Source organism: Phyllopteryx taeniolatus, chromosome 16 (genome assembly GCF_024500385.1).
Source record: "Phyllopteryx taeniolatus isolate TA_2022b chromosome 16, UOR_Ptae_1.2, whole genome shotgun sequence".
Taxonomy (NCBI): domain Eukaryota; kingdom Metazoa; phylum Chordata; class Actinopteri; order Syngnathiformes; family Syngnathidae; genus Phyllopteryx; species Phyllopteryx taeniolatus.
Window position 1 is genome coordinate 22,723,071 of NC_084517.1, and position 27,950 is coordinate 22,751,020.

The 27,950-nt window shown below is 48.0% G+C and overlaps 1 protein-coding gene across 3 annotated transcripts; it reads right to left on the bottom strand.

Moving 5' to 3' along the window:
- Nucleotides 1-2,378: 2,378 nt before the first annotated feature.
- On the bottom strand, nucleotides 2,379-27,918 carry LOC133466190 (extracellular serine/threonine protein kinase FAM20C-like). Of its 3 annotated transcripts, none has more exons than XM_061749652.1 (10): nucleotides 26,557-27,906; nucleotides 25,676-25,842; nucleotides 22,009-22,087; nucleotides 8,106-8,198; nucleotides 6,754-6,869; nucleotides 5,681-5,861; nucleotides 5,500-5,609; nucleotides 5,257-5,338; nucleotides 4,967-5,026; nucleotides 2,379-4,760 (listed from the first exon to the last, which is right to left on the bottom strand). In XM_061749652.1, the coding sequence occupies exons 1-10, from the start codon at nucleotides 27,063-27,065 to the stop codon at nucleotides 4,538-4,540; spliced, it is 1,620 nt and encodes a 539-aa protein (XP_061605636.1). In that variant the 5' UTR covers nucleotides 27,066-27,906; the 3' UTR covers nucleotides 2,379-4,537. The 3 variants fall into 3 exon arrangements, with proteins under 3 accessions (XP_061605636.1, XP_061605637.1, XP_061605638.1); XM_061749653.1 differs by lacking the exon at nucleotides 26,557-27,906 and adding an exon at nucleotides 26,067-26,550 and having other exon boundaries at nucleotides 25,676-25,940; XM_061749654.1 differs by lacking the exons at nucleotides 5,500-5,609; nucleotides 5,681-5,861 and having other exon boundaries at nucleotides 26,557-27,918.
- Nucleotides 27,919-27,950: the final 32 nt, after the last annotated feature.

Below are 27,950 nucleotides of genomic sequence, written 5' to 3' on the forward strand. Positions count from 1 at the left end.
CGTGCCGCCAAAAGGATTTGGCTTGAGCAACTCTCAGCGGGACGCCTTTTGTTTTGATCACCGACATCGGAATTGATTTTTGTGAACCCTTTCAATCTGCACGCCATTTATCTTACATTTGTACTGCAATTGTCAAACAACACTATTTTGGATTTATTTAAGTTTAATGATAACTTTTTTCTGTCAAACCAGATTTTCGGGTTGTTCTATTTCTTCAGCAGTTTCAGCCAGTAGATCATTTAAACCGTCCCCGGAACAGAAAATATTGGCGTCATCAGCTTCAATATATCTGACACCTTACAAATGTCATTGATGCACAGTAGAAATAGTTTAGGGCCCAACATTGATCCTTGGGGTACACCACAAACAATATCCAAATAGGATGCGGAAACATCACCCAATTTAACAAGGTGTTGTCTCTTTAATTAATTAAGTCACTGGAATAAATCATGATGCACAAACTGTTGAATTCTTTACCTTCTATTAAATTCTGTTATTTTTAAAACACAATACTACAGAGTGCTATTTTTCCTTATAAAATATTTTTTTTTTCCTGGGGAAGGTGGGAACGGATTAACGTCATTTCTATTCATTTCAATGATGATTTGAGATTTGAGTGTTTTGAGTTACAAGCGTGGTCACAGAATTTTTTTTTAATTCGTATCTCAAGGCACCGCTGCATAGACTAAATTTACGTGGGCCTGCACTCGTGATTGTGAAGGTCCCAGAAAGGCAAATTCGATTGGCACTGGAGCACACAGGCTGAAATCTGATTGCACCAAAAAAACCAAAACAAAAAACCATCCATCCGCACGTACGGTCGTGCAGCCATGAGAAACGCTCCACTGGACTGTTGGGAATTCACCTTTTCAAATGGTGAAAAAAAGATGTCAATACAGTATGTCTCATTGAAAGATATTTCAAAGTGATTCATTATTATAATTTAATAAGTACGAGAAAATTAAAATTGTGTCGCGTTTCAGGCGCATGACATCATCTTGTGCTACTTTTCCCTTTTCGCTCCATCACCAATCGGGATTGAGCTTGCATAGCGGCTGCTAATTGGTCTGTTTTGTATTCGGTGCAGGTGTGCTGACTGATATGCGGTGGCGCCCTTCAAGTTCACCGAAGGGCTACGTAGCCAATGGGGGTGGCCGGGGACGTGCAGGCCGGGGGTCAGGGTCGTGGAGAAATAACACTCACACACACGCACACGCACACTTCAGATCAATGGGAGGCAAGGGATGGTGTGTGCGTGTGTTTGTGAGAGATGAGTGCTCTGTTGCCATAGAGACGAGGCGGACTGTGATGTTGGCAGGCAGGAAAGGTTGTCTTTGAATGACGTGGATGGTAAACAACATCAGGCTGAATGAGTTTTGGCCTCAAAAGGACAGAACCGCCTTCTGTAATATTATGGACAACAATACATTTAACTCTACATAACAATTCGGCATGAGAGAGAGGTATGTGTATGACGTGAGAGGAAAAGGAAGTGCAACATGCTGAGAAACTTGAAGGAATCAACATAACATGCAAACAATTCAACAGCGTCACCAGCAGAAACATCACAAGTTGTTTTGCACCTGGAAAACCTTAAACACGGACAATATTGCCACCTAGCGGGTGTTTGCTGTAAGGGCGTGTGTAGTGAACGCGCAGTTTCCACAAGAAACCGCGGCGCACTTGCGCTCTCTGCTGGTGAATATTGGCAGTACACACTTCACACTGTGTGCTCTTTCAGCACCGCGGACAGCAACCTTCATTTTTCTCTTTCACTCGTCTACTACCGCAATATTTTCAATTGCATTTAAAATTTCGTGATAACTGGGAGTTCCTTTTTAATGATAGGACGATTTAAAAATCCATGACAAATTCTCTCTCTTGCTCTCTCTCTCTCTATATATATATCCATCCATTTTCTGAGCTGCTTCTCCTCACGCGGGTCGCGGGCGTGCTGGAGCCTGTACCAGCTATCTTCGGGCAGGAGGCGGGGTACACCCTGAACTGGTTGCCAGCCAATCGCAGGGCACATACAAACAAACCACCATTCGCACACACATTCACACCTACGGGCAATTACACACACACACACACACACACACACACACACACACACACGCTAAACTCCAAAGTGGACATGGAGTAAAATAAATAAATAAATAAAAGACCTGCCAAAAATGTCATTTCTGTTCATTTTTGTTCCAGGTCAACATTGAACTTGTCTTGAGAATGAAGACATTAAAGACTGCTGGGTGAACAAAAACCACAGCAAAAGCTTCATACTGATAGAAACAATAGGATATGAATATCTTATTTGTTGGTTGAATGTCCACGAGCCCATCAACTTACCGTCTGTCCCTCAACAATTCCAAACACGGTGGTTTTTCTTCTTTTATTTGGATTGCGCACTTCAGTAAACAGATCTTCACAGCAACAATGCAATCAAACGAATCACTGCGCGCCGACGCCCGTTAGGTCAACAAAGTACATCTTTCCATTTACAATGGGGGAAGAACAACAACAAAAAGAAACTCAAAAGCGCAGTTCCCCTGTTATTATCGTCTTTATGGGGAACATCAACCATGTCAACCGGTTGACATCCCTTTCTGAAATGAGCGTTATCCCTCATCAACATTCAAGTACTGATTTCGATATTGCACAGGTGATAGTAAGCCAACGCTTGAAATTTGGAATTCAAAATGGAACAAATGCTAACTCAAAAGCTAACAAATGCTCTTCTCTTTTCATGTCAAGAAAACGGACACACAAATTGCAACTTTTTTTGTCCCGATGGGACAATTTCATTAAATAATTGAACACAAAAAGTCTCAGGTGGGCGTGTAAGAATCTGATTTGAAGTGCAAATTCTATCTATCTATCTATCTATCTATCTATCTATCTATCTATCTATCTATCTATCTATCTATCTATCTATCTATCTATCTGTGTACTGGTTTCCTGTGTGTATGTTTGTAGTATTTTTTGTTGATTGAATGTGACTTCACTTTTGAACATAATCTCAGACTGCATTATTGTAAATGAACCCTGCAGGGATTCTGAATGTACATAACTGGAATGAGTCAAGTCAAATGACAGCATCATATGATGATGATGTACTACGTGTACAAGTGTGCATATTCGGTGTCATATGATAAAAGACAGTATCACCCTTCACCCTTGGATGTGTTCCGTTGTTCAAATATTCTTTTCTGACATGAAAATGTCTGAACAATTTCGAACATCTCAATCTTTCCATGTTGCACTAAAAAGGATAAAAGCTTCTTTCCTGATGGCAAAGAGTGACTATTCGCAGCATTTGGGGGGAGGACCTCCTGTACCGTTTTTGTGCTCAGGCCCAAGCGATATCGAATCGTGAAATATTGCTTTGGTGCCATGTGAAGCCCGACCGATATTGGAGTTTTGGGGCTAAAAAATTACATGTGATGATGATACGCGATGATGTCGGCCCATATATTGGTCCGTAACTGATATATGGCGTGAGATATGAAATGACATTGAACTGTCGAAACTGTACCCGAACACCAATTCTTACAACAGCCAAAAAAGGATTCAAAGCAAAAGAATCAAAACACCTCGAAATAAAAACAAGGAACTTTGATGAGTAACAGTGGTGACTTAAAGCTATAATCCGCGATTCTGGCGCCCCCTGCTGCTGGAATTCAGCATTAGCCGTCCCAGTCCGACAGTCCCCGTCGTCCCCTGGCGACCCCTCGCGGGTGAATATACAACAACGTAGTGGAGAAACCCGCCAGGTCAATAAAAGGGGCGGAGCGAGAGAAACTGTGGATAGGTCAATATCCAGCGTACATTCTCTAACCGCGGCGCTGTTAGTTCATGTAGAGACACGCACAGAAACCATTCAAATAATGTCCATTCGAAAGGAAACATATTATTGTGTTTTCCAACAACACAGCTGTGTTTAGAATCAAAAAGCAAAGCACGTGGCCAAAATGTCTGCAACGAGGTGAAAAGGCTGCAATGCGTTCTCCGAAAACTACAACGCTCTCCTCCATCGTCACGGGACACTCAAGTGTTGCGTTCTATTCGTTTACAAAGTGAGGATTGATCACAGAGCCAAAAGAGAAATGCAAAGAAAAAAGGCTTTCCCAAAGCCCGGTGAACGGGAGCGAGGGAAAAGATCCAATGTGGATTTATGGCTGATACACGACAACCGGCCGCTGGGAATCTTCCGTCTTGACAAGGAAGAGAGGGAATCAGGCTTTAACGGCGTCTAATCCCCCCCAAATTCGAAACCTTTTTCAGGGGTGTCAATTTCTTGAAGATTTTCGCCAAGCGCCGCCACGGAGAGCGGGATTCGCCGCCGCTCACGGCAAGATGTCGTAAAACACCCAACGCAAACAGACGGCGGCCAAAGGGCCTCGCGTGCCATCCGAGCAAATGTTCGCAAAGTCCGCCGCCGTGTCCGTCGGGCCGTCTCTTCCGGAAACACTCCCGCAGAGGCGTCGACGGAAAGTCTCGGAATTCACCGAATTGGGCGGCGCTCCGGTCGGCCTCACTACCCGCGATCTTCCGCCACCACCTCGCCGTAGCCTTCCTTGTCCACGCAGTCGGCCAGCACCCGCAGCACCAGGCCCAGCCGGCGGTCCAGGGCCCGCAGGTGAGGCCGGATGAGGACGGGCGACAGCCGGTCTGCGAGCAGCGACTCCTCCATCAGAGCGCTCAGCCGGTAGTCTTCCTTCGCCAGCAGCTGGAGACGGAGGAAGGTGGACTTCTTCACCCTGGGAACAGAAGAACCGTCGTTTGTATTCTTCGCGGCACGTGCGCAGAAGACATCCGAGCTATAATCGCGATTCAAGGCTGTAGACCTTTTCGTAATGTTTGGGGAAAAAGGGGGACCGACCCCTCTTACAATTTCCTTTTCTTCATCTACTGCACGACGACTAAGATCGTGAGCTAAACCATACAAATGTTCTCGTCTTCTGACCTGCAGCACTGAGTGAGAGGGACCAGGATGGACATCTCATCATGCGAGTGTTTCCCAAACCTGAAAAAAGAGGCAACGTGAGAATATTTGAATTCAGCCAACTTGGAACAAATGCGCCGGATCCGAATGCCATTGCAGTTCCTTTCCAAAATGAGACTAAACGTAAGGTCCATCAATACAGGACTTGAAAAAGAACAGAAAGCAAAATACACGTGGGCCAAAATATTCACATTTCAATATCCGTGTGGGAATGCTCCAAATAAATAGACTTTTACAAGCGTTAACGTTACCCTCTTCCGTTGTCAAGGTGAATAATGAAGGTGTCATTTCCAAACTTCTCAAAGGTTTCGTAATGATGGCGATCCATGTTACCTGGACAAGGAAATCAACGGTAACGGGCAATGTTTACAGTGGTTAGCAACAAACGTGCTTGATGTCAGCGGTCCCCATGAGGTCGTGACACAAAAGTTGCCACCAAGAGGCTGGTGCTTCGAAATGATATCCAGTCAAGGACACATTTTTGCCCCTCGCACCCATCAGGAAGTCGAAGACGGTCATGTCCATGACATCCAGCAGTCGAGTGCCGCGGTCGTACGGGGGCGTCCGCTTCACCTCGTCGCAGTAATCTGGATCCACCTCCCACCTGCTCACATTCAGCGGCCATAAGAACTCCAAAGGAAAAAAGCGCTCGCGACGGCGAGGCGCGCTGCTTACTCGGCCTTCTTGCGTTTGTGGTAAGATCGCCTCCAGGGGTTTCGCCACGTCTTGCGTTTGGCCAGGTTGAGGTCGGGCAGGAAGGCGGCGAGCGAGCCTTCCATCTGGTCCGGTTTGCCGCACAGCGCGTGCTCGGTGGAGCAGTAGTAGGAACATTCGCCGTAGAAGCACACGTTGTCGGCTGGGCCGCAGGAGACGCCGGCGAACGCGTACAAGAAACACAAACATTGAGGTGGAAGGAAAAAGTCCATTTTCTCTGCAGCACTCCGGCGTTTTTTCGAAGCCATGGCTTTTTTTTTTTTACAGTACAGACATCCGTCGCTCTGTCCGGATTCAGAGATGCGCAGGTGAGTGCGGCGCAAATACTCGCCCGCGCATCTCGGCTACAGTTAGCGTTGTGCACTCATCCATCGAAGAATTCTGAGCGGTCAAAGAAATCTTACCGAGGGCCCGTTTAAAACACAAGTTTTATGGAAGGAATTCACAAATACCAAGTTTCGCCCGGTATCCACCAGAACAAATGCCAGTAAAGCGCAATGTTCAGCTTCATTTTCTACAGCTACAGTGCTGAAGTGTGAAACATCACCGCCATGATATTTGGGTACCCGTAACGCTTTTTGCTGAGGACAGAGCGTGCGAGCAACGGTGCAAACGGCCAGTTCGCAGCACGTTGCTCACGTGGGTCGAGCGGGGCGTGCTCAATGCGCGTGAGCTCGTGTTGTATGTGTGGCGGGCAAACTCAAGTACCAAACTGCCATTGAAATGTGTGAAACCTATACATTCTTATAGAAAGATAATAAATAATTGCTTGCTACTTTGTGGAGATTTTTCCCAAGCGGAATTATCCTACGTTTGCCCTGTGTGCTTATTTGAATTTGAACTCCGGCTTCATCCTACACCGCCACCCTGTGGTCAGACTCGGCAACGACTCATTTCCCTTCACGTTCATTCCGGTCCACAGCAGTGTCGCGTCGTGTCACCTCGTGTCATGTCATGTCGCGTCACGGTTCGCATCGTGTGGCCTCGTGTCGTGTCGCGTCGTGTGGTGTCGCGGCCGCCGATGTCGTTTCTACCTGGCGAGATGAAGAAAGTCCTCCATAGCTTTTTATCCCGCGTGACGTCTCGGATCTCTCGCGTCATGTTGACTAGCCGTCCGGCCACTGGGGGAACTCTCCGGAAGTCCAGGACCCTGAAAGGAAAGGTCGAGACGGGATGCTGTCAAGTAGAAGACGGAACAACAGGATCGGGAGAGAGGCTGAGTTCTTCCTTGACATCCGGTTGTCTGCAGTTGTGCTTTGACATTTTATTGATGCAATAAAGTTGGGCACCTTATTGATTTTGAAGAGTTTTTTAAACATTAGGGATGTAATTGTCACTTTATTTTTGTTTCTACACACACACACAACAAAATACGCAAGCATGTACATAACATCCCACGAGAGCGATTCAGCACCGCCCCGTCTGTCTCTTTTGTGTTTTTTGATTTTGTGATTTTACGTAAGAAGACTCTTCCGTGTTTATTTTCCCAGCGACCCATTTCAGACTAAGCCTCGCGGGAGCAGACACACAGACGGACACACACACACCTGCACAAACAGTTGACGTCCCGCAGGACGGCGTTCAGGAGCCGCGATCTGCACCGTCGTGTCGGCCCGCCTGTCTGTCTGTGCGTGCGTGCGTGTGTGCGCGCGTGTGAGCTGAGACACATTTACAGGTAAGAATTGCAAAGAAGTAACTTGACAGTTTCATGAAACCTCAAATGAAATTACGATTTCCTGAGATGGTGAGTTTAGGGTTTTCGTCAATCGCAATCTCTAAAAAAGAAATATTTCGCTTTGTAAGTACATAACAGGTGCGAACGTCACAGAAAATGTCATTTCTTTGAGTAGTTCAGTCCAACACAGGAAAAATACATTCAAATTTCTTCAGATGTTAATTGAATTTGTTTTTTTTTTAACTGTAAGAAATAGTCCAAATTCTTCTTCTTCTTCTTCTTCTTCTTCATTATGTATTGAAGCACCAGGTAACTTTTCTTTTGAAATGATTCCATAGATATTTTTGTACAGGCCCACCCAATGAAAAAGCAGATACGGAGGGAGGCCGACGTAAGCCAGGACCTTGCACCTGAACTTGAAAGGATTCCGACTTTGTCATTTTACCTGTCGCGTAAAAGGGATCAAGTGCAAATCCACAAATTCAACAGCGATTACAAAGAGATGATCCCAGCACTCCTCTCATCCCTCGTGCGGCAAAATCCCATTCAAATATTCCCACTTGAAGTCTGTTAGCGTCAGTCGGAATGCGCCCGCCGCCGACTGCGCGGATGAAGGCGCGCGACCCCCATCGTTCCCGGAGCAAACGCGGCGGGGTGATTTCAAAAAGGAAACATCGCGCATCGTGGGGAAAGAGCAACGTTCAGCCTCACCTGTCCAAGTGGAAGGCCGCAATCTCGGCGTTGTGCCTCTCAAAGTCGGAGAAGTAGAAGAAGTCTGGAGGTGTTTGCTGCTCGCGGGTCTGCCTGAAGGATACAAAAATGAAGATGATGTCAACGCAGGCAAGACGAATTGACACAAAAGGCACACGCAAAAAACAACACTAAACATTTGGGGTGATGTTGTCAATGGCTTTGTTGGATCAATTACTGTGGGAATGCTGTTGAAACAGGTGACGGAGAGGTTTGCCTTTGAGCGAGGCACCTCGTGGGCGTCTGCAGCAACCCGAAGTTTCTCTAAATTCATTGAAAAGATTTAAACGTCGACGTGGAATCGTCAAGCGGATCGGCTCAACCGCTATATGATGCGTACAATTCCTCCCGTTCAACTGAATTGTGCCTATTAGGAGAGCGTTCATGTCTGAACAATCGATATGAGAGCGCGACCAGGAGAAAAACTCCTCTTGTAGTATGCCTCAGCGAGCGCACATCGAAATGAGCGGCAAAGCTACAATCCTCCCGACTCGCCAGTCGAACGTTTTCTGCGCACGGGCCCCGACTAACACTGTGAACAAGCCCAAAAATGCTTTCAGTCAAGCATTGGTCTCCATTCCGTGGCCTACATTGCGACTGGGGACATCTTTGCCGATCTTTTCAAATTTCATCAAGCTTGCGCTGACCTCGGGGCCGAGCACGGACCGATCGAAATGTTCCCTGTGTCGGGTCACCGCATTCTCCCTTCGGATGTTTTTGTCTGACCCGTCACAATAAAAGCTGCAGGGAGAAGGGAAAGCGAGGTCCGGAATCGGGACGGCGGCCACGGCGGCTATCTGCGAGCGCCGGCGCCTCCCCGGCAGCCCTTCACGTGCGGCACATCAATGGCGCACGCGAGGCCGAGTCTCGATCGAGAGTCGGCCTCATCTGGCTCGCAGTGGTCATCGTCGCCGTCGCGCTCGCGATCAGGCCGCGGCTTACGGCTCCTCCGAGCCTTGCTGCTCCCTAGCTAACGCTCCCCGCGCGCGCGCTTCCTTACAACACACCAGCACACCCGACGTGGAAGCTAAAAGGATCCATCTGGATGATGGAAAACGCAGATGAGTAAGAACAGGAAGTGTAAGAGCAGCGCAAAAAGGATTTCAGAAGATCATTGTCGTGTCGGGACACAACCGACTTCAGGTGATCGAGTGAGCGGCGGCCGCGACCGGCATTGCGTCATTTGAGCTCATCAGAAATATTATAGTTCAAGCTCAACTTTTTGGAGCGGAACACTCACGCATCAGGCATCTCACTTTTTGGGCTTCCAAACGACGGACCCAGACTCAAAACGTCTCAAACACTCCATAATGAACGGCACTCCGCAAAGTTGCGTGGCCAGAGTTGGTGCGAACAATTCACTGGTGCGAGCCCGGACCAGAATATGGCAAACTGAAATCCTCTTCTATGACAAGACCACGTCAAGACCAACGACAGGCTTTTGCGCTTCGAAAGTCAACGGTAGAAGGCGGGTTGGGGTATTCATTCGTGAGCCCATCTGTCCGTCCGTCCTTTCTTTTCCCTAATCAGAAACACGATATTATAGAAGAAATAAAAAAGCATTTCACTGAGTGCTTTGCTACCGGTGGAGGAGAACACATATCCAATAACGCTTGTCAGTGTTGTTGTCGATGTTTCTTTGTAAAAATGCCCTTTTGCAAAATGACAGATGACTTTTTATACTTCAAGAAACTGGAGTTGAAAGAAAATACAAATGATTATTTTGGCGAAATGAAGAAAAGGGTCTGGGTCATAAGAAGATTGGAGTTTCCTTTCCAGCAGCAACGCAGTTCCAGGACGACGGCGAACTCGACCGACTCTTGCATGTCTACGAAGGATAATGGCAACGAGTTGAGAAAAAGACAACATTTGCAGCTTGGCCATAGAAAAGGTACAAACGGCGAGCTAGCGTCCCCAACGCTACATGCGTGCACATTATGAACTGACTGACCGCCAGCCGGCCGTTTTCCAGCATTTGGGACGGATCTTTCAAGACCTGCAGATTATTGTGCTCGCTCTGGGAACCAAAACAAAGAGTAGACGCTCTCGTCAAACCAGAAAAAAAAAACAATGTTGCCATTCTTGAGTCATCAGAAGGTTTTGTTCTAACAAAACCTTCCGGTTTGTACAATTGACTTTCGCAGTTTGGGCAAATATCGGTGGTCAAATCGGAGTTTATTTATTGCTCCTTCTGGGATACTTTGCTAAATAGAGCAGACCGCGTGTTTCTTCGCTGACTGCCGTGTACGTCGTGCGCACGTCTTGACTACGCGGTTTAGGAGGCGACACGACAGGTTTGGAGCTTCTCAACCCTCAAAAGGAAAATTGCTTTCTTGTGTTCCAGCAACGCACATCCACTCTCGGTCATATTTACATATCCATCCACGGAGGATTACGCGTTTTCAATAGCAGCCGGGAAATCCTCGGCATCTTCGCAAAGAACGCCGACTGCCAATTGGTGAGGATTTGGAGGGGATTCTGGGGTCAGCTGTGATGGGATGTCAAAAAGCACCAGATCGGGAATACTTACAACAATAAACCTCACCGCGCTTATGTTGTCGCCGTACATTTCGGTAGGATTGCGGCGCCGAACCAAACTTTCAGTCCACGTGCTGTTTTTCCAGACACCGCAGAGGTGCCCCGTTCTCGGTTTAGTCACGCGCGATCGCCCTGAAGCGTATTCCTACGACGATCTATTCTATTCCTTCTCGTCCAGATGCTTCTATCCCCCGAAGCTGGGAGACACAGCAGCGCAAATGCTCGTGAGAATCGAAATCAAATCAAACGGTGCGAAAACTCCAAATCTTCCCAAGAATATTTGTTTTATTTCTAGCCAAAACTAACCTGACTGCACTTCAAGAAAGACTGTAGACTTTTAGAATTGACATAATGAACCCCACCACACTTCAGTTGCACAGTCGGGTTCACGACCCTGGTCCTGCACGCTTCTTCTCCTGTCCTTGTCCTGTTCCATCTTGTCCTGTCCTTCCCTCACAGGGTGGAGCGCGACAGCCCCACGCAACACTCATATTTCACGTCTCATTGTTGGAGATAATGGCATGATTTACTTCTCTCCTCCTCCTGTTTACAATTAGCGCTTTGTCTTTTGTCTTTGTTTCTCTCTCCCTTCTAGAAACTTTGTTCCGTTCGACTGATCAATTCCGATTCTCAATAAACCTCGATTATGATACTAAGAAGAAACCACAGCGGAAGCTTAAAACACAATAAAACCGTTCCGGCATAAAATGGATACAGATTTTCCATTCTGCTTGACCGAACAGCCGAACAGAACAACAACAACAAAAAAAAGCACGTCAAAAGTAAGAAATGACTCCACTGGCTATTGCCCCCCCCCCCCCCCCCTACTTAATTCACTTGAAAGAAGTGACAATTGTCTAAAAATAAGTAACTTTTTAGTCTACGTGTAATCAGATTAGTTTGGACGAATAAAACGACAAATATTCTTGAGGAGATTTGGACTTTTTGCAGTGAAAAAAAGCCAGCGCTTCAACGTCGGGCTCTTCGGTCAGCGTATTAACACACTTGAAAGGCAATTTGAATCAATGTCGGGGGGGTTAAGAGCTTTTTCTCGGTGGGTTTTTGTTCCTTGAAACGAGGCCTCGCGCACGAGAGGGCAACAAAATCTGGAAAGCAAAAAAAAAAACAACAACTCATCGTCATTTCAACTTGCACACGCTGCACTCACCGCAAATGTCAAATATGAGCCATTATTTTTTTTTTGCATATAAAGAAAGCGCAACTCCAAATTTGGAAGTTAACCCGCGTACGCCTCCAAAGCCGCACAAAGTTTCGACTTTTGAACGTACGTGACTTTTGCGAGATGTCGACATATCGCGCCAGGCGTCAGCTCAGCCAAAATGCAACAACATGCAAAAGCTTACAAAAAATGACAAGTCAAACATTATCCCACTTAAGATTGTGAATATAATAATTCATTCGTATAACGTTTATTTTAATGAATTAAAAGAAGTACAAATGTTCCTTTTTCATTTTCACTTGTTTCAAGCTACTACTGTAAAAATCAACTTTATAGGACTCAAACCTCTGTCTGCTTGTTGATGACCTTCTGTGCTATTGTGGTTTAACGTTGGTGCTACTTGGTGAGTTTACAATTTGTTTTTTATACGTTGTCCTTGCCGTAAAACGTGTGTGTGTTTTTTTTTTTTGGGGGGGGCCGCCACGGGACACCAGCGGCAGTTGATCGTAAGCAACAACCGGAAATGGAAGGTGCGGTTTCACCGTATTTTTAGGTGGCCCAAGAAAAATAAACACGTAAGTGGAACTTCCCATTGTAAAAATGTTGCATGATTCATCGTGTGCTTCCCCAAAACCCTTTTTTTTGGGTACTTGGGGCAGTTCCGCTTTTTAAAAAACATTTGCCTCATTACAGCCACAATTTCCTCCATCAATTGAACAGAGACGCACGCAACAAGCGCCGCTACAGTTGGCACTTGGATTTGAGTTCATAATGAAGACTTTTCCCACAAGTGAGAAACTTGCATCGTTTGAAAAACGTTGTGCGTGCGTGGGCCTCACAATGAAGCATTATCAATCAATCAATCAAATCAATCAATCGATTTCCTCATCAAACTCCTCATTTCCTGCCTCTTCTCATTTTAAAATCTAAAGTCAATGCAATTAGTTTAAAAAGGGGTTTGTTGACAAAAAAACGAAATCGCTCAACATTATGAATGGTGCAATTGAGCCACAGAGAACTGGAGCGCACCAAGTCCAGTTTTGTGCAGAAAGATTGTTTCTTTTCTGCCAGGGAAACTCGATGACGCTGACCCCAAGCCGACCCGTGAAAATCATCTGTGTTTTTGTAGCTAATCAAAAAGTCAATAATTGGATTTGGCAAATTGCAAACTGCCAAATATCATCCCAGAGATATACTTTTGAAATTTTCAGGTGGTGCTTGGTAGAAAAAAAGTCAGGCAGGGTTGCTTATTTATGAGGCTCTTTAAAATGTCCCACCAGATTCATTTTCATCAGCTCCCTTGGGAATGTTCAGAGGCAAACCGCGTTGTGTCATCCCAAAACTTTGAAGCTTCTGACTTGACTTCTGCCCAAAAACACATTTGAGCTGCCTCTTGGCTATTTGGCCCTTCAATGCTCAGCAGCGACTGAAAATGAACAACATTCAATGTCAAAGAGTCCTTCCGGGGGCCGCGTTTTGCCAGCGCGCCTGCCCAGCGGAGGCCAAGGCGAGCGAGCGCTCCTATTTGGAGCGCGTGGAGCCTTCGCTCGTCGTGCTCGGTGGCCTTTTTCGAAATAGAAAGCGTCTATCGGAGGCTAAGCGGTGGCTGAGCGATGTCACCGTGGTCGCGAGCGGGTGGCGGCCGTCAACAAGGAAGTGGGAAAGAAGGAAAAAAAAGAGAAAAAAAGCGGTTGCAAGGCTGGCATTTATGCAGCCGCTAAGCCGCGTGGAAGGCCGGAACGTGGAATGTGGAGTCTATTTTGCGAAACGCAATAAATACACACGCGGCGAAAGGGCCAGGGAAATTTGGAACACACACCGAAGAAAAACACACAAGTACGCCTTCCATTTTCTGAACGAAATACTGACTAACCAATAAGAATGCAGCAATAACACACTGACAGGGAAGTGAGCCCGGTTAGACAATTCAGATGATTGGTTGTAAACTTCCACTCCAGCCCTGTAGGGGGTGGCGGCGTGCATTTAAGAGCGGCTCACCGTCTTCTGTGGATTTTTTTGACATCCTCCGACGAAAAATAGGGGTGGGAGCAAAATAACCAGCTTTGAAAATGGTAATCAGATCCATATTCCTATAAGAAATGCATTGAAAAAAATAAAAAACCCAAATAAATCTTCATATTTCAACATACGTGAGCACCAGCAGCGTCAACAACAACAAACAAGCAAGCAAGTAAACGGCCATCTGCAAAAGGAAAACCATGAGAAATCCTCGTCAGTTGAAAAAAATGACTTTAGTGCTCCTAAAAATGCTTGAATTTGTTTCATTTGACTTGTAATGCCTGGTTGCGTTCCCCCCACCTTGTATGTTAGGAAATTGTCATCTGCGAGTCGTGCACAAAACCAAGAAAAAGGGGAAACCGGGTTCCTTTGTGAAGATCCAAATAGTAAGGCTGCGTTTGAAATCGCTGAGCCACGAAGGCAACGCGGTGGTTTGGACGGCGTCGGATGACGAACGACGACTTCAGCGTAATTGGCGTCGTGCCCTTTGAAGCTCTCTCGGGCTCGTCGCCTATAATCGAGCCGCTAATTGCGCTATTTCGGGAAAAATCTTTCCGGCGGCAGCAGTCGAAGCGCGACCGCCACAGAAGCACGGCGGCCGCACAGGAGCGCCAAAAGGGTTCGGCGTGGCCGTGGCGGGCGGACCTGAGCCGGGTGGCCCCTCCCGCTTCCCGCCCTGACAAAGAGCACGAGGATTGCTTTCTTCTGCCGTCGCCTGACGCGTGTCGCGAGCCCGCCGCCGTTTCAGATTTGGGATGGATTTATTTTTTAGACATTAAAAGTGCCCAAAAATATCATTCAAACACAAATTCCAAGTCATAAAATGTACATAGTGTACAGTGTATGTTTCAGAGTTGAAAAGGTGTTCAAGCGTATAGAAAGTGTTTCTAGGCGTAAGGTAGCGGTTAATAGGAGTGTTGGGACGATTAATACGAGTTTGGGGAGGTGCATGCAACTTTCAAATGTGTAGCACTAGTCCTACTTCACAGATTTCACCTATTGCGGGGGCGGTCGGGAAGCTGACCCCGCCATCAACGAGCGATTCCCGCCATTGAACAGAAAGTCAATTCGATTCAATTCAATGCAATTCCACAGACATTGTGCTCCTCCTTCGCTTGGCGGTGCCTTGAAATAGGAACGGGATTCATTCCGTGACCACGCTCGCATCTCAAATCGTCTTTCCCAAGGAAATGAACGCAAATGCAAGCAACACCCAAATTCTTTTTTCAATGTGAGCGAGACGAATAGTCGTCGTTGGATGAAGCGCATTTGTACACCCGAGAGCACCGTATCGTCTCTTGTGTGTCTTGTGCTTCACTGTTTGCGTTTGGATATCCGCCGCCAAGATGCTAATCGTTAGCCGGTCTATGGCATTTCCCGTTATGCGTTAGCATTAAGCTAGTGGAGTCAAGTGGGGTCAGTCGCATCTCAAGGCGCCACTTTACGTCGCCGCTCGCTTTGATGCATCGGCGCCAAACATTTGAGGGAATGCCGTGCGTTGGGATTCGTGGCGATCCCACGAGCCCTTTGAACTCTCCCACGGTTATGTGGGGGGCTCATTCGGGGATATTTTATATTTTACGGGTGGTTTTTAACGGCGTCATCAAATTAGGCCTGCTGCGCATCTCCAAAAAGATTGTGCGGTCAGTTTGGAAGTCTAAAATTCATCTCCTGGAGGTACGTTTGCAGCATTCCAGACAACAAGCACCAGCGACATTCCTTGTGGGAAGCCTGGGAATTCACCCATCCCGCATTTCGGGGGATATAATGACACGCCGGGACATCTGCGCAAGTCGGAACCGACGCACGAGCGCAATTACACAACGATCCATCAGACGGACACAAAAATCTCCCTGGTTGACTTTGACGAGGACAAAGAAAAAATGCACGCAAAGCATGAACTCACTCCAAATAGAAATACAAATACTGTGTGTGCCTTTTCGACACCCTCAGTCAAGTTTTGACACCGACTCAACGAAACTTTGATGTTTGTGTTTCCCGTTTGCTTTCATATTCTTGCGATCGGCACCAACAATGGATGATTTCTTTGGACACGTCTTGTTAAAACAGGTTGACGCGGCTTCGGACGCGGCAGACATTTTGCAGCAGGTGACTTTGTGTGCCACGAAACGTATTTCGCCTTCGAGGACTTGAGACAGAATCCGAATCGGCTTGGTTACACACGAGCCATTTGCCACAGCAGGTGAAGCACTTCAGAGCCTCCGAGGCGCAAAAAGCGCCAAACAGGTCAAAGCCCGTTTAGCGTTTCTGAATTCAATTTCGCCTTTGCACACGTAGCGACGTTTTCAACGGTCAATTTCGCGTTCACACGCAAAGCACGATCCATGCCGGCGTCGGCGCTGAGGTGAGCGCCCAGTTGGAGCCAATTGTAACTTTGAAGCTCGCCATCTGACTTGGCGTCGGCTTGGAGAAGCCGCGTTGTCATAGCTGATCATCGAAGTCGGCATCAGATTGTTAGCTTAGCCACACGAACCTGACAGTGTGGAATGCAGACTGCGTAGAAATTGCAAGAGTGATGGACAAACAGACGAAGAAGGAGAGAGGGGAAGAAAAAGTTGACCTAGTAAAACATGTCTCCGTGTGAAGTGTGCGAAGGGAGTTGAAAAGCTCGGCACTCGAAAATCAGAAAAGTGCTCTGTGCGTCTTTTGTTGTTTTCCTTCCCCGAGTGTCTGCGTTGGCAGTTGGCCTGTCAGAACGCAACTCATCGGAGATTCCAGATGACAGAGTGACGCGTTCGCCGCCGACCCCCCGAATCGAGAACAGACTTTGAGCCGGGAAGACGACCGAGCACACACAAGTCAGACGGCAAATATTCAGAATCGCATTACAGAAAAGGCGGCCGACCGGTGAGCAAGCGAGCGCATCTGGCTCCCAGTTCAGAGAACTTGATTCTTTTTTGTCTTTTCAGCTCTATCCTGATTTCTTTCTTTCCCTGCGCACTTGCAAACAAAGTGCACCTGATTGTCGCTGATTTGGAAATTGCTGGCTTCGCTTCCGTTTCCCGGGAGGGCGCGCGATCCTTCCGCTGCGCGCCACCGCGACACTTGACTCAAGTGGAGTCAAGCGCCTCGCCTGAGACTCAGAAAAGAAAGGGAAAGAATCATCCGATATTGAACAAAGGCGTGACGTGTCTTTGCCAGCGAGCTACCCGCTCGGCACACAAGGAGACAACCGGACTAATATCAATTCCATATGAATATTGACATGATGTCGATTTGCCGATCATCTCACGCCGAGCTTGAATTCGCTGGACAGTCGTGGATTTCTTTCATTTTGTCCTGTCGCGCTGGCGTAGCAAAAAGCTTGCAGTCTAACTTGTATTGACGTTTTAGCTCATACAATAGATCATATCATATCATATCATATCATATCATAATATAGCACCACTTTCAGGCAGCAACCAAAATATTTTGGATTGGGTTGATTATTTCATTTTTGACAAAAGCTCGAGTAAATCAAAGCTCTGTTCCATTAATGAAAAAGAAAAGCTAGTTTATTTCATGAATTGCGAAATAATGGTTTTGGGAATGCATTGCATATTGAGAAGGTTTTCTACCTCCGTAGAAATGTTTACATTTGATTTCTACACTCTCGTATTTGCTTGACCCGCATCTAGCGCGCAACTTTTCTCTCGCTCTGGATTTTGGCCTGTTTTACTGCCACTTCTCCTCCCCTTCACGTATCGTCGGGGAAACATTACGGCCGCCGAAAAGATGGGGGCGATGGTCTCCGGGGTTAGTCCGGCCTTTTTGGCGGTGGGGTTGAGGTCTTTTTTTGTTTGTTCTCGGTGGCGACAGGACAAACACTTGAAATCTTCCGAATTCAATCCGAATCAATTCTTTGCAAAAACCCTTGCGTCCAAACTTCATCAAAGAAATGAATATAATCAGAGCAATCCGGAGAAAAGCCACGCAGGTACGGGGACAACATGCAGACTCCACACAGGCCAGGCCGGATTAGAACCTGCAACCTCAGAACTGTGAGGCAGATGTGCTAACCGGTCGCCCGCCGTGCTGCCGGCAATTTTTGGAATCATTCGAATTTGGCACTGTTGTTAACATTGTCCTTGAAACCAGTAACAATAATGTTTTCAGTGGAGTTTCACACTTTCAAGACATTCATTCTCCCTTTACAGGGACTTTAAAAAGGCACTGCGACGCAGCGGGAAGGAAATATTTATATTTCAATTATCTTTTCATTGTGGAAGTTGATTTAGAATCCTTTGAAGCTCCACCGTTTTCCCGAGGCTCCCGTGGGATCTCTTTGAGGGAAAAGGATTTCGCAAACGTCTTTATATCAGACGAAATAATTTGGGACTCTATGGAGAATATGTCACGAGCTGCTCCGCGGTGGTGAAGAATTTCCGAGGGGATTTGTGCATGTGTTCGCGTGCGGCGTGTACACAATGCATATACGTCTTTACATGTCATTCATGTTTGTTTGCAACGTTCAGGCCGCACACAACGCGAGCCGCTTGGATTTTCCGCCGCTCGACGTGATGGATGCGACGCTATTATCTCGGCTCGCTTTACATATCGCGGCTTTTCAATTCCTTCCCGACAACGACGGACGTGTGGCAAAACAGCGCCAACTCAATGTGTGACTTTTTTGCCCGTTATCGGTGTCGTAATTCATTTCCCGAGGCTGCGGCGGCTTTTCTCTTTGTGCGTCTGCGGGCAGATCGACACAACAACACGTCAATGACATAACGAGGCACTCGCTTCTGCCTCTCGTGCCTTTACATGGAGCCAGTTACATCATGCTTCCAAATCTTGTCAGTGTCATTTTAATCTCTCACTGGTCCATTTATTCGGTGCGCCTACAGAAAACTTATGATCCTCACTTTGAATAAACACCAGTTTGTTACTTTTTGACCATATGTTTTTCCACTCGAACAGCACATTCCAACATTGTGGAGCTTCGTAAAGTAACTGAAATAGCATGTAGAAGATTGTATTATTGACTGTTATTATTATTATTATTATTCACGTTTCTGTTCGTCAACTGGACTCCAACCGTTTACTGCCACCGACGAATATATTCGTCAATTCAGTGTTTTCAACAGGCAGGCGTGGAAAAGAGAGTCTCGTGCGGCTTGTCTGTGAAATTCAGGTTTGTAAACCAATGTAATGACCGACAGATTGACTGTAGATGGCGGCGTTGCATCACTTTGGATTTGAGATCAGCACAGTTTTGGAGGAGAAAATAAAGATCAGGAGGTGAAGCTTGTCACGTTGACCATGAGGGAGACAAATGCCAACTCGTTGGAAGTCGGACAAGTTTGGCCAACCTCACACTCGGAGTACGTATATGGTATAAACAGACGATATGCTGTGGTAGGTAGTATAACATGTGCCGCCATTGTGAGTCAAGAGGGCGCCGTGAATGACAAACGGCATGTAAAAAAAAGGCACTGACGTTCAAATCGAGACAAGCGGTGAGTCAACGCCGCGTTTCTTAGTTGCATAGGCGCGAAAGAATGATCATTTTGCTATCAAAAGTCTTTTTAAGGTGGGGTGTGACAAAAATAAATAACTAGTATCAAAAACAACAAAAGCAAACTTTCTTCGCGGTGAAGGAAGAGCGTCTACTCGTTCTTTGGTGGGTGCTTATATTGCCACACAACGCAATATTCTTTGGGTCTCGAAAGAGTCGGCAAAATGCTCTAAAATGGCTGCCGGCAAGAATATTGCCAGGGAACCTGCCGCTAGTGAACGACTTAAGCAGTTCTTTTCCATTTTCCGCCTACTTGATCAATGACACATCATTGCGCATCATCGCTGCTGTCAGCTTTATAACCGAAATTCGTCTAAATCTTCGGCTTACATTATTATTGTGCAAATCCAAATCCGTCCCAGCGCGGCAGGAAAACAAAAAGGTAGCGGTTTTGTTTGGGTTTTGTTTGGCGAGTGCCAAGAGCCAAGCGCGTCAAAGCCCATCACGCACGTACACACGAGACACTAGCGCAGGACGCAAGACCCGTGGTACTTTTGCATAAACATGACAACTCGAACCCCGTGTGGTGGCATAACCGAACACCGAAAGACTGAGGGAAAAAAATGAATTTGTGAGCATGGAGCAGCATGGACGAACGAGAAGGCCCACGGTATGACGCAATTGCTAAGACATCATATCGGTGCGTCCACGCCACCGTCAGGTTGTTGGCGGGGAGTCGGGAGGAGGAGAGCCGGACAGACACGTCAATCTGGCACCGAGTCTTTCCGCTCGGAACTCGGACTATATCTGCATCTTAGCTATGCTGCCTTGCTTCTCTGCAAGCGCAAAACACATCCCTTTCCGATTCCTCTTACCATTTGGAAGCGCCACACCGGAAAGAAAAATGATGCTTCAGGAGAAGGCATGTCATATAATGTCGCAGAAGAACATCCAAATTGTTTTTTTCAAGAATCGACTCATCCGGTTCGGCGCTGTGGGACATCGACACGTGCTCAATTCCCCCCAAATATTTGTTCTGATCATTTGGGCCTGTCACGATATTGACCGTATCGACTTATCGTTTGATAAAGGAAGTTGACGCAATCGTTTTTTGTCACTGTGGTGGTGAGCCCATGAACCAAAGAAAAGACAAAAAAAAGAAACCATTTGCATTGTTTTCTTGTGCTACTTGAGTTATTACATGATTTGTGTCATCTCAGCAGTAAACACCAGTTGTGCCAGATGACAACATTTTGGGAAGAAGGGAAAATCCATCCCCAAAGCGACTTCCGCCAGTGACTTGAAAATTGCCGTAAATCCCAAAACCCAGTTTGAGCGCAGTCGCTAAACGTCTTGTGTGTAGGGAGAATGTCGTTTGCCTGGCAAAACTTGTCCAGTCTGGTCCAAGCGATGTGAAACGTGAAGCGTCAGCACCCTCGATGGCACCTCCACTTCGAAAAGAAAAGCGGGGCGCGCCAGTGTCTTCGTGGAAAACAGTCAAACTAAGTTTTTGGTCATCATTGGGCTGTTCTATTTTGGTGGCCTTAAACTCTTGGACAATTTTCTCACGCACTCGTTCACAAGTGCGCCCCATCTTTGTCTGTGAATGACGGAGCAATTCTTTTCTCGCCAATGGTGGCACCCACCCCGTTCCCAATTGGCCCGTTCGCCTGTGGGATGTTCATTCCAAACGCGTTCCTCAACTTTCTCCCTCTTTTTTTGCCACCCGCCTGTCGCAGCTTTTTTGCAACGTGTCGCAGCCGTCCAATTCCAAGTTCATGATGATTTGCTAAAAACAACAAGGTTTATCAGTTTGAACATGAAATATCTTGTCTTTGTAGTGTATTCCATTAAATATCGGTCAAAGATGATTTGCAAATCATTCTATTCTGTTTTGATTTGTCTAACAACGTCCCAACTTTGTTGGAATTGGGCTTGTAACTTCAGACTCTTTTTCTTCATCTCTTTTGGCCAGATTTTTTTAGGCGCGGCTAAAAACTGGCCTCGTGACAGCAACAGGATGGGGCGTGAACTACAGAATCAGAATCAGAATCACAATCAGAATCAGAATCATCTTTATTATACGCTTGGGAGACGTGAGAGAGCGAAGGCAGGTCTTTGATTGACAGCCGAACGTGATTTTGAGAGCATTTAGTGACACGCCCACAGCGTCTGCAAGCTAAACGAATGTCTCAATTCTTGACCATTTTCAATCCTGATTCGTTCTTTTCTGGGATGATTTTTTGGGGGGTCTGTTTTGTTCTACTTGGGGGGAGAAGAAAAACACGGTTTAAGTCTATTTCCACTGGCTCATAGAATCCCAAACTCCCCAGTGACACTGGCTTGTTTGTGGAAATTCTGCATTGTGCATTTTGCAGCCATCAAAGCGCGCTCGTGAGCAACGACTTACTTCCGATCACAGCCCAGTCGGCCTGGCCGCTGTTGATTCGCGTGCGGCCCTCGCGTACGCGTCTCCCCAAAGACGGCCCGCCGCTCGTCTTAATTAACACGTAAGCCTCATGATGTTCATTAAACAGCAGAGAAAAAGATCACACGCACGGGAGCGCTGAGTCTCGCACCGCAGCAAAAGATGCAGACACGTCGCTTGGAAGCAATTCGTTCGAGCGGGCTCGTCAGACAAAGCGTTGGCGCCGTTCGGATTCACTTACTTCATGGGTTTGAACAGAGCTTGTCCGTAGTTCTGGAAGGTCATGATCAGCTTGAGCTGGGTGCCTCCCGATTTCATGGCTGCAAGAGAAGAATTCCACGTCAAAAGCCACGCACGCACGCACGCACGCACGCACGCACACGCGCGGGCGCGGCTGCTGTTTTTGGGTTGGTGAGCTGCCGAATTGGAAAAGTAATTTGGCGCCCGTGCGGAGCAATCGCGAGCTCATCCGCTGACAATCAAAGCGCGCTGTGGAGAAGTGGCCTGAAAATAATCAGCGGGTACAAGTGGACCCAGTGATTTTGGGGAGGGGGGCGGAGTAAGCAGTTTGGAAAAAGAACAACAATTCACAGTGAGTGAGGGGGGAAAAGCTTCTCTCTCTTTACAACATCCACTTCAAATAAACGCCGCTAACTCGTTGTGCTGCTTACAGCACGTTTTGTTCCAAAAGCCCCAAAAGCTCCTCAGTGGCTCCCGAATGCTCTTCAAGATGACAACGACACGCGCGTCACGAGAAACAACATTCACAAAATGGAATCGCATCTAGTGAAGTCAACCAAATCGTCGGCACACGCGTCTTCAGCAGCTCAGCCTGCAAAATCTCCGGCCCGGCCGTCGAAGACGCATTTTGGTTTGGAATGACGTTCGGTATTACGGTGCAGTGTACCACACCGAGAGGTGGTTTTAGGTTAGGGTTAGGGTTAAGGTTAACATACTTCCGCATTCGGCAAAACGCGCAAAAGCGTTTTCCACAGGGAACGCGACTCAGCACCCGTCTTTTTTTTTTGAAACGCAAGATGTCATCGCGGCGCCACCTAAGACGACAATATTCCATGTTTCATATCATATTTGTATCACGTATTTCGCTTTTGTCCGAAGACACCAGCCATTAAAAAGTGAAATGTTACAAATAATCATGTCAACAACTGTAGTAAACAACAGAACTTTGCCCTATGAACCTCAGTTTAGCTTAATGCTAACAGACAAAGCAAAAGGCCATAGACGGGCTAACAAACCGCATCAGTGTCACGGTGTTATAACCTTTTAAGCAACGGATATTTCAACAAACCGCGGAGCAACAAATATAGACAGATAACAACAATACTCACGGGTAGATTTTCTTGATCCTCTGCGAAGACAAGAATGACTACGGTAATATTACTTATATGAGTTACTTATATAATATTACAGTGACTTACGAAGGAGCTGAGACGTCCAATGTAATGTAAATCCATATGTCTGTGTCATATTATACTGCCCCCAAGTGACCAAGGCATGAATATCAGAACGAGCAGCACAATGGCCATTGAATTGAAGCTAAAAGTAATTCCCCCCCCCATGCAGTTCTTGTTCTTTTTGTGTGTTTTATGACATTGTGCAGGATTGCCGAACGCGGCGACCGGCGAGTGCGCATCTCCGATAATGGCCGCGCGGCAACAACTTCGCTAAAGTCGACAGCTGACACGCAAACGTCGCGAGAACAGAACCTCAAGGAATTAAGAAAAAAAGAAAGGCCTGACCGCTGTTCTACAAACAGGACAAAGTAAAGCGCGTACATTTTCTTTTCTGACACGCTGATCTATAGCGATAACACGGAAAACATGTCGTCAAAGTTCGCTTGAAGTCGTCGTTATCGTTATAAACTACAATGGAGAAATTCAACATTGATTACAGTTGCGACCGAGTGTCGAACAAAAGCGCCTCGTCGGGGATTGCTCCATTTATTCCGGCATCTCGCCGGCTCGGGTTCAAGTAAGCCCCGCTCGGCGACGGTTTGGTTTCTTTTGCTAGCTTGCACACTTGGCACCGCGGCCTCGGGCAGCTGGGAGCTCACAAAAGTCGAAACCTTGTTGAAATAAGTACAGCCCGATGTTTTGACGAGAAAGAAGATCGGGTTTGCGTTCATGTCGAGCACGAGCTCCGTGAGTTGAGACCGGGTCAAGTCGATGTTGCCCTTGCGTCGAAGATGAAACGCAACGCATCTAGAAACCCTTGAGAGAGATTCGACACGAGCCGAGTATGTCGGAGCGCCGCGACCTTGAGCCGCAATCCTCGAGGGAGCGACCTCCATTCGATGCTCCGCGCTGCTCGCTTTTGTTGTTTAATCTCAAACTACTACTACACCAAAAAAGAGAGCGCGGTAATCCCTCCTGCGGTGGAAAAATCCCAGCAGAGCTCCGCTCGCGGCATTGTTTGGCATGCAATGTCGTGACGGGACGTCAGCTGTCAACTTCCACGGGACAAAGGCCATCCGTCTTAGGATCGGAGAGATCAAACGCGTTTGCGTCGACCCGCGAGCCGCCATTGACTCGGCGTGTCTCCGAACGACGGCTGCGGGCGCGGCGGAGGGGGCCGATTCGCGATTTATTAGGCTCGTCGGACCCGCGACAAAAGGCCGACGCGGACGTCCAGATGCGCACGGAGCAACGTTAGACGCTGAAGCGTGGCGCTCTCTTTGCTTTGCGCCGTCACCTGACACATACGCCGTGCGTGCGTGCGTGCGCGCGCGCGCGTCAAATGAAATCAGCAGCGACACCAAATACTCAAATCGCAGAAAGCATTTTGTGTACATGTGAATGAACACACACGCAAATTGGATCGGGTGGCACAGACGAAGAATTTTCGCAATGGACTGCGGCTCACTCATGTGGAACATTCAAAATTCATTCAGTCATTTTCAAAGCGGAGTTCCGCATATTGCCGGCGGGCGTCAGAGCTTTTTTTTTTGTGACCAATCTTTCACTGAAACTCACAAAAGGAAGAGGAGACTTTCTTCTCTCACCGGAAAGAAAAAGAGTGAAAAACCGCGAAAGGTGCCACCAGCGGAGTGTGAGGTGCCCAAAACGTGTCGGCACGTCACGGCCCTCGCGATCGACATTCGCCTCCTGATTTTCGTCTTCTACTCAAAAGCTGCGCTGATCTCTCGATCTCTAAAGCGATGGACGCAACGGCGCCATCGACGAGTCATTGCAGTGGGAGACCTCCTTCCGTGCCAACTCCTTGAAAAACGTATTTGCCGAATATATTTGTCGGTGGCACTAAAGCGTTCCAGTTGACGACAACCGCGACAAAAACAACGCGGGAGCGCAAATCTGTTCCGAAAACCATTTTATGTTCTTTTTGTGCCAGAGCAAAATGCATTTTCGGAGATCGCGGCGCGTCCGCCGCATTTATTTTAATGCCCTCAAGGTGGCGCTACTGCGCACCCTTGAGGAAGACGAATCGTTTCTTCTTGTCTTTTGGTTCTTTGCGCTCCTATTTGTTCATTGCTTCTTTTCATAGCGCACATGCAAGCAATGTATGAATTTGACTGATTGACTGACAAGGAGAGTCGCGCGTCCGTTTCATAACAACGTACTCGCGTTGTACCGGGAGGTGTCGACCGAATTGCGCAAATGGGACAAATCAAGTTTTGGGAATCGGAACGCTTACGAAACGGGCTGCATTGAGAGCGACGTAACAGTTTTGCGTCATTCTCCCGTTTGAACCGCCGACGATCTTTGACGCGCACGGCAACGGATGTCACGCGAGGGCCAACGTTTAGCCCGCCTCCTATGTCAAAATCTGCTCGAATTGCTCCACCGTCGTGACTCAACAGCGTCCGGTTGCCGCAGATCGCGCGGCGACATCCGACAGGCGCGATCGCGCCGCGCGGCAACGAGACTCACCCACGCTGGTGATCTCCTGCGTCAGCAGGTCCCGGAGCAGGCCGTCCAGCGCCGGGTCGCGCCTGGCGTACAGCTCGTAGCGGTTGATGCCGACGTGGAAGCGCAGCCAGTCGGGGTACGACTCGGGCGCCGCTCGGGCGTTCTCCTCGTCCCGCCCCTCGCCGTCCCTGCGGAAAAGGACGACGATGAAACGAGATGCATCCCGTTGCACACTCAGACCTTTGTTTTGGCCTTGCGAGACGTCCACTTCTCGTTTTTGATGCGCCTACAAAACAAGGACAATCGAACAATAACTTGGGTGATGAATCAGAGCTGTCGTGACTACAAAGAAAAGAGAAAAAACAAACGCACGCCACAATGGTGCAAAAGTTGCATCAAGCGTCGCAACTACCTTGAAAGCAGGTCGGAACCTTTGCCGTACACCTTGCTCGACGGATAGGTGGATCCAAAAAAGAAGCTTTAGAAAGGTCAGGATTCCACCCTCCGTTTTCCGTAGCGCTGGAGCCGAGCGGCGGGCTGCACCCTGAACCGGGCGCCGGCCGGCCGATCGCAGGGCAAGCATTGGCGCGACCTACGGGCAATTTAGAGTGCCCGGACAAAAAGCCACGCAGGCACGGGGAGAACATACATGCCGACGGATTTGAACCGGCAACCTCACGACTGCGAAGCCTATGTGCTAAGCGGTCGTCCAGCGTGCCGCCGTTTTGTATTTGTATTATGATATTGAGAGCTCTGAATCGTGTTTTTCCATTTTTTTTTTTTTTGTGGTGGAGGTTGAATTGTAAATGTCACGTGGCCTTTGACATCTGCCATTTGCGCGTGTTCCCGCCTGAGCACAGAGAGCTGCATAGACGGCTGCCAGAGCTTTTGGAGTGATTTACCATCCTTGATGCTCAGTCGCTTTGGGGTAAAATGCGATATCGGTGTTGACGTTGAACAAAGCGTCCCGTTCGGTCAGAGCCGGAAGCGCGAGCTGATACAAAGGATGCCGGAAGAGAGCCGCGAGTCGGGACGCGCCGGCGCCGGCTGCGGCTGCGGCCGCCGCGCGACCCCCGCTCGCCTCGCCGACGAGCGGCTCGCGCTCCCGCTCGCGCTCGCGCTCGTCCGCCTCGCCGGGCGTCCTCCTCCGCTGGGACCGCGCCGCCGCCGCCGCCGCGCTCGTGCGGTTGGAGTCGGGCTCGCTGCCGAAGTCGTGCAGGATTCGCAGCGCGCGCTTGTCGGCTTCGGCCCGGCCCGGCGAGTCGGCGCACCGGCAGCCGCCGACGTCCCCGCCGTCCGCCGCCGACGTCCTCCGGTCCGGTCGGGGCAGCAAGTCGATCATAATGTGCACCGTGCAGGCCACCAGGAACACCGTGAGGAGCAGCGCTCGGAATTTTCGAAACAGCATCATCGTGGCTTGTTTTCGTCCACGCTCCCGTCAGTCGACTGCACGCGCGCGCGCCTTACGCTGGATTCGGGTCTCGGATCGGGAGCAAGCGGGCGACTGCTGCTCCGAGGTACCGCGAAGGCTGCATGCTGCGCGGTGGCCGTCATCCACAAATAGAAACGAGACGGAAAGCAAGACAAGAAAGGCAATGGCGGCTGATGCGCTCGGTGCTGCGGATGCACCCGAATCGGGTGCGAGCATCCCGGCCCGCCTCGTCTGCCGTCCGACTGGGCGTCGTGCGTCCGATCGTCTGAGGGAGCGATTGGCCGCACGCGCGAGCGGCGCCTGTGACGCCGCAACGCTGCCGGCCGCCACCAGAGGGCGACAGGAAACGCTTCCAGCCGCGAGCGTCACCGTGTGTCTGTCGTCTTCTTCTCCTACAGAACCAGTGCGAGTCAAAACACGTCTTTCATTTGGCCCGTCTTTGAACAGCGCTACCACTTTGGCTTTCTTTTCAATGAGCCGTTTGGATTCATTTGAATGACATTTGAATCAAATAATGACACTAAACCGCAGATGTTCGAGCTAACGATGAGATCGATGTTGCGTATTGGACGTACTGTAATTCGACGCACGCATTGAGAAGTTTGAAAGCAGGATTCAACATGGCGACACCCATTTCTTTGAAAGATGAGTCGAAAAATGTCTGTGCTGACATTCATTTGAAAAACATCAAGATATATATAGATAGATAGATATTAGAAACAAAGTGATGAAGATGCATTTTCAAACGAAAATGTATCATAATAGTGGACACGAATCTGCAATAGTGCTTCAACAAAGAGTTGCTTTGGGGAAACGCAAACAAGATTCCTCAGTTTCTTTTCAAAAGCAACATTTGAAGAATTC

Coding starts and splice junctions, on each gene's coding strand:
- LOC133466190 (XM_061749652.1), bottom strand. CDS start 27,065: ATGATGCTGTTTCGAAAATTCCGAGCGCTGCTCCTCACGGTGTTCCTG. Junction 6,870..8,105: donor GCGGCCTTCCACTTGGACAG/GTGAGGCTGAAC, acceptor CTTTCCTTTCAG/GGTCCTGGACTTCCGGAGAG. Junction 4,761..4,966: donor CCTCTCACTCAGTGCTGCAG/GTCAGAAGACGA, acceptor TTCTGTTCCCAG/GGTGAAGAAGTCCACCTTCC.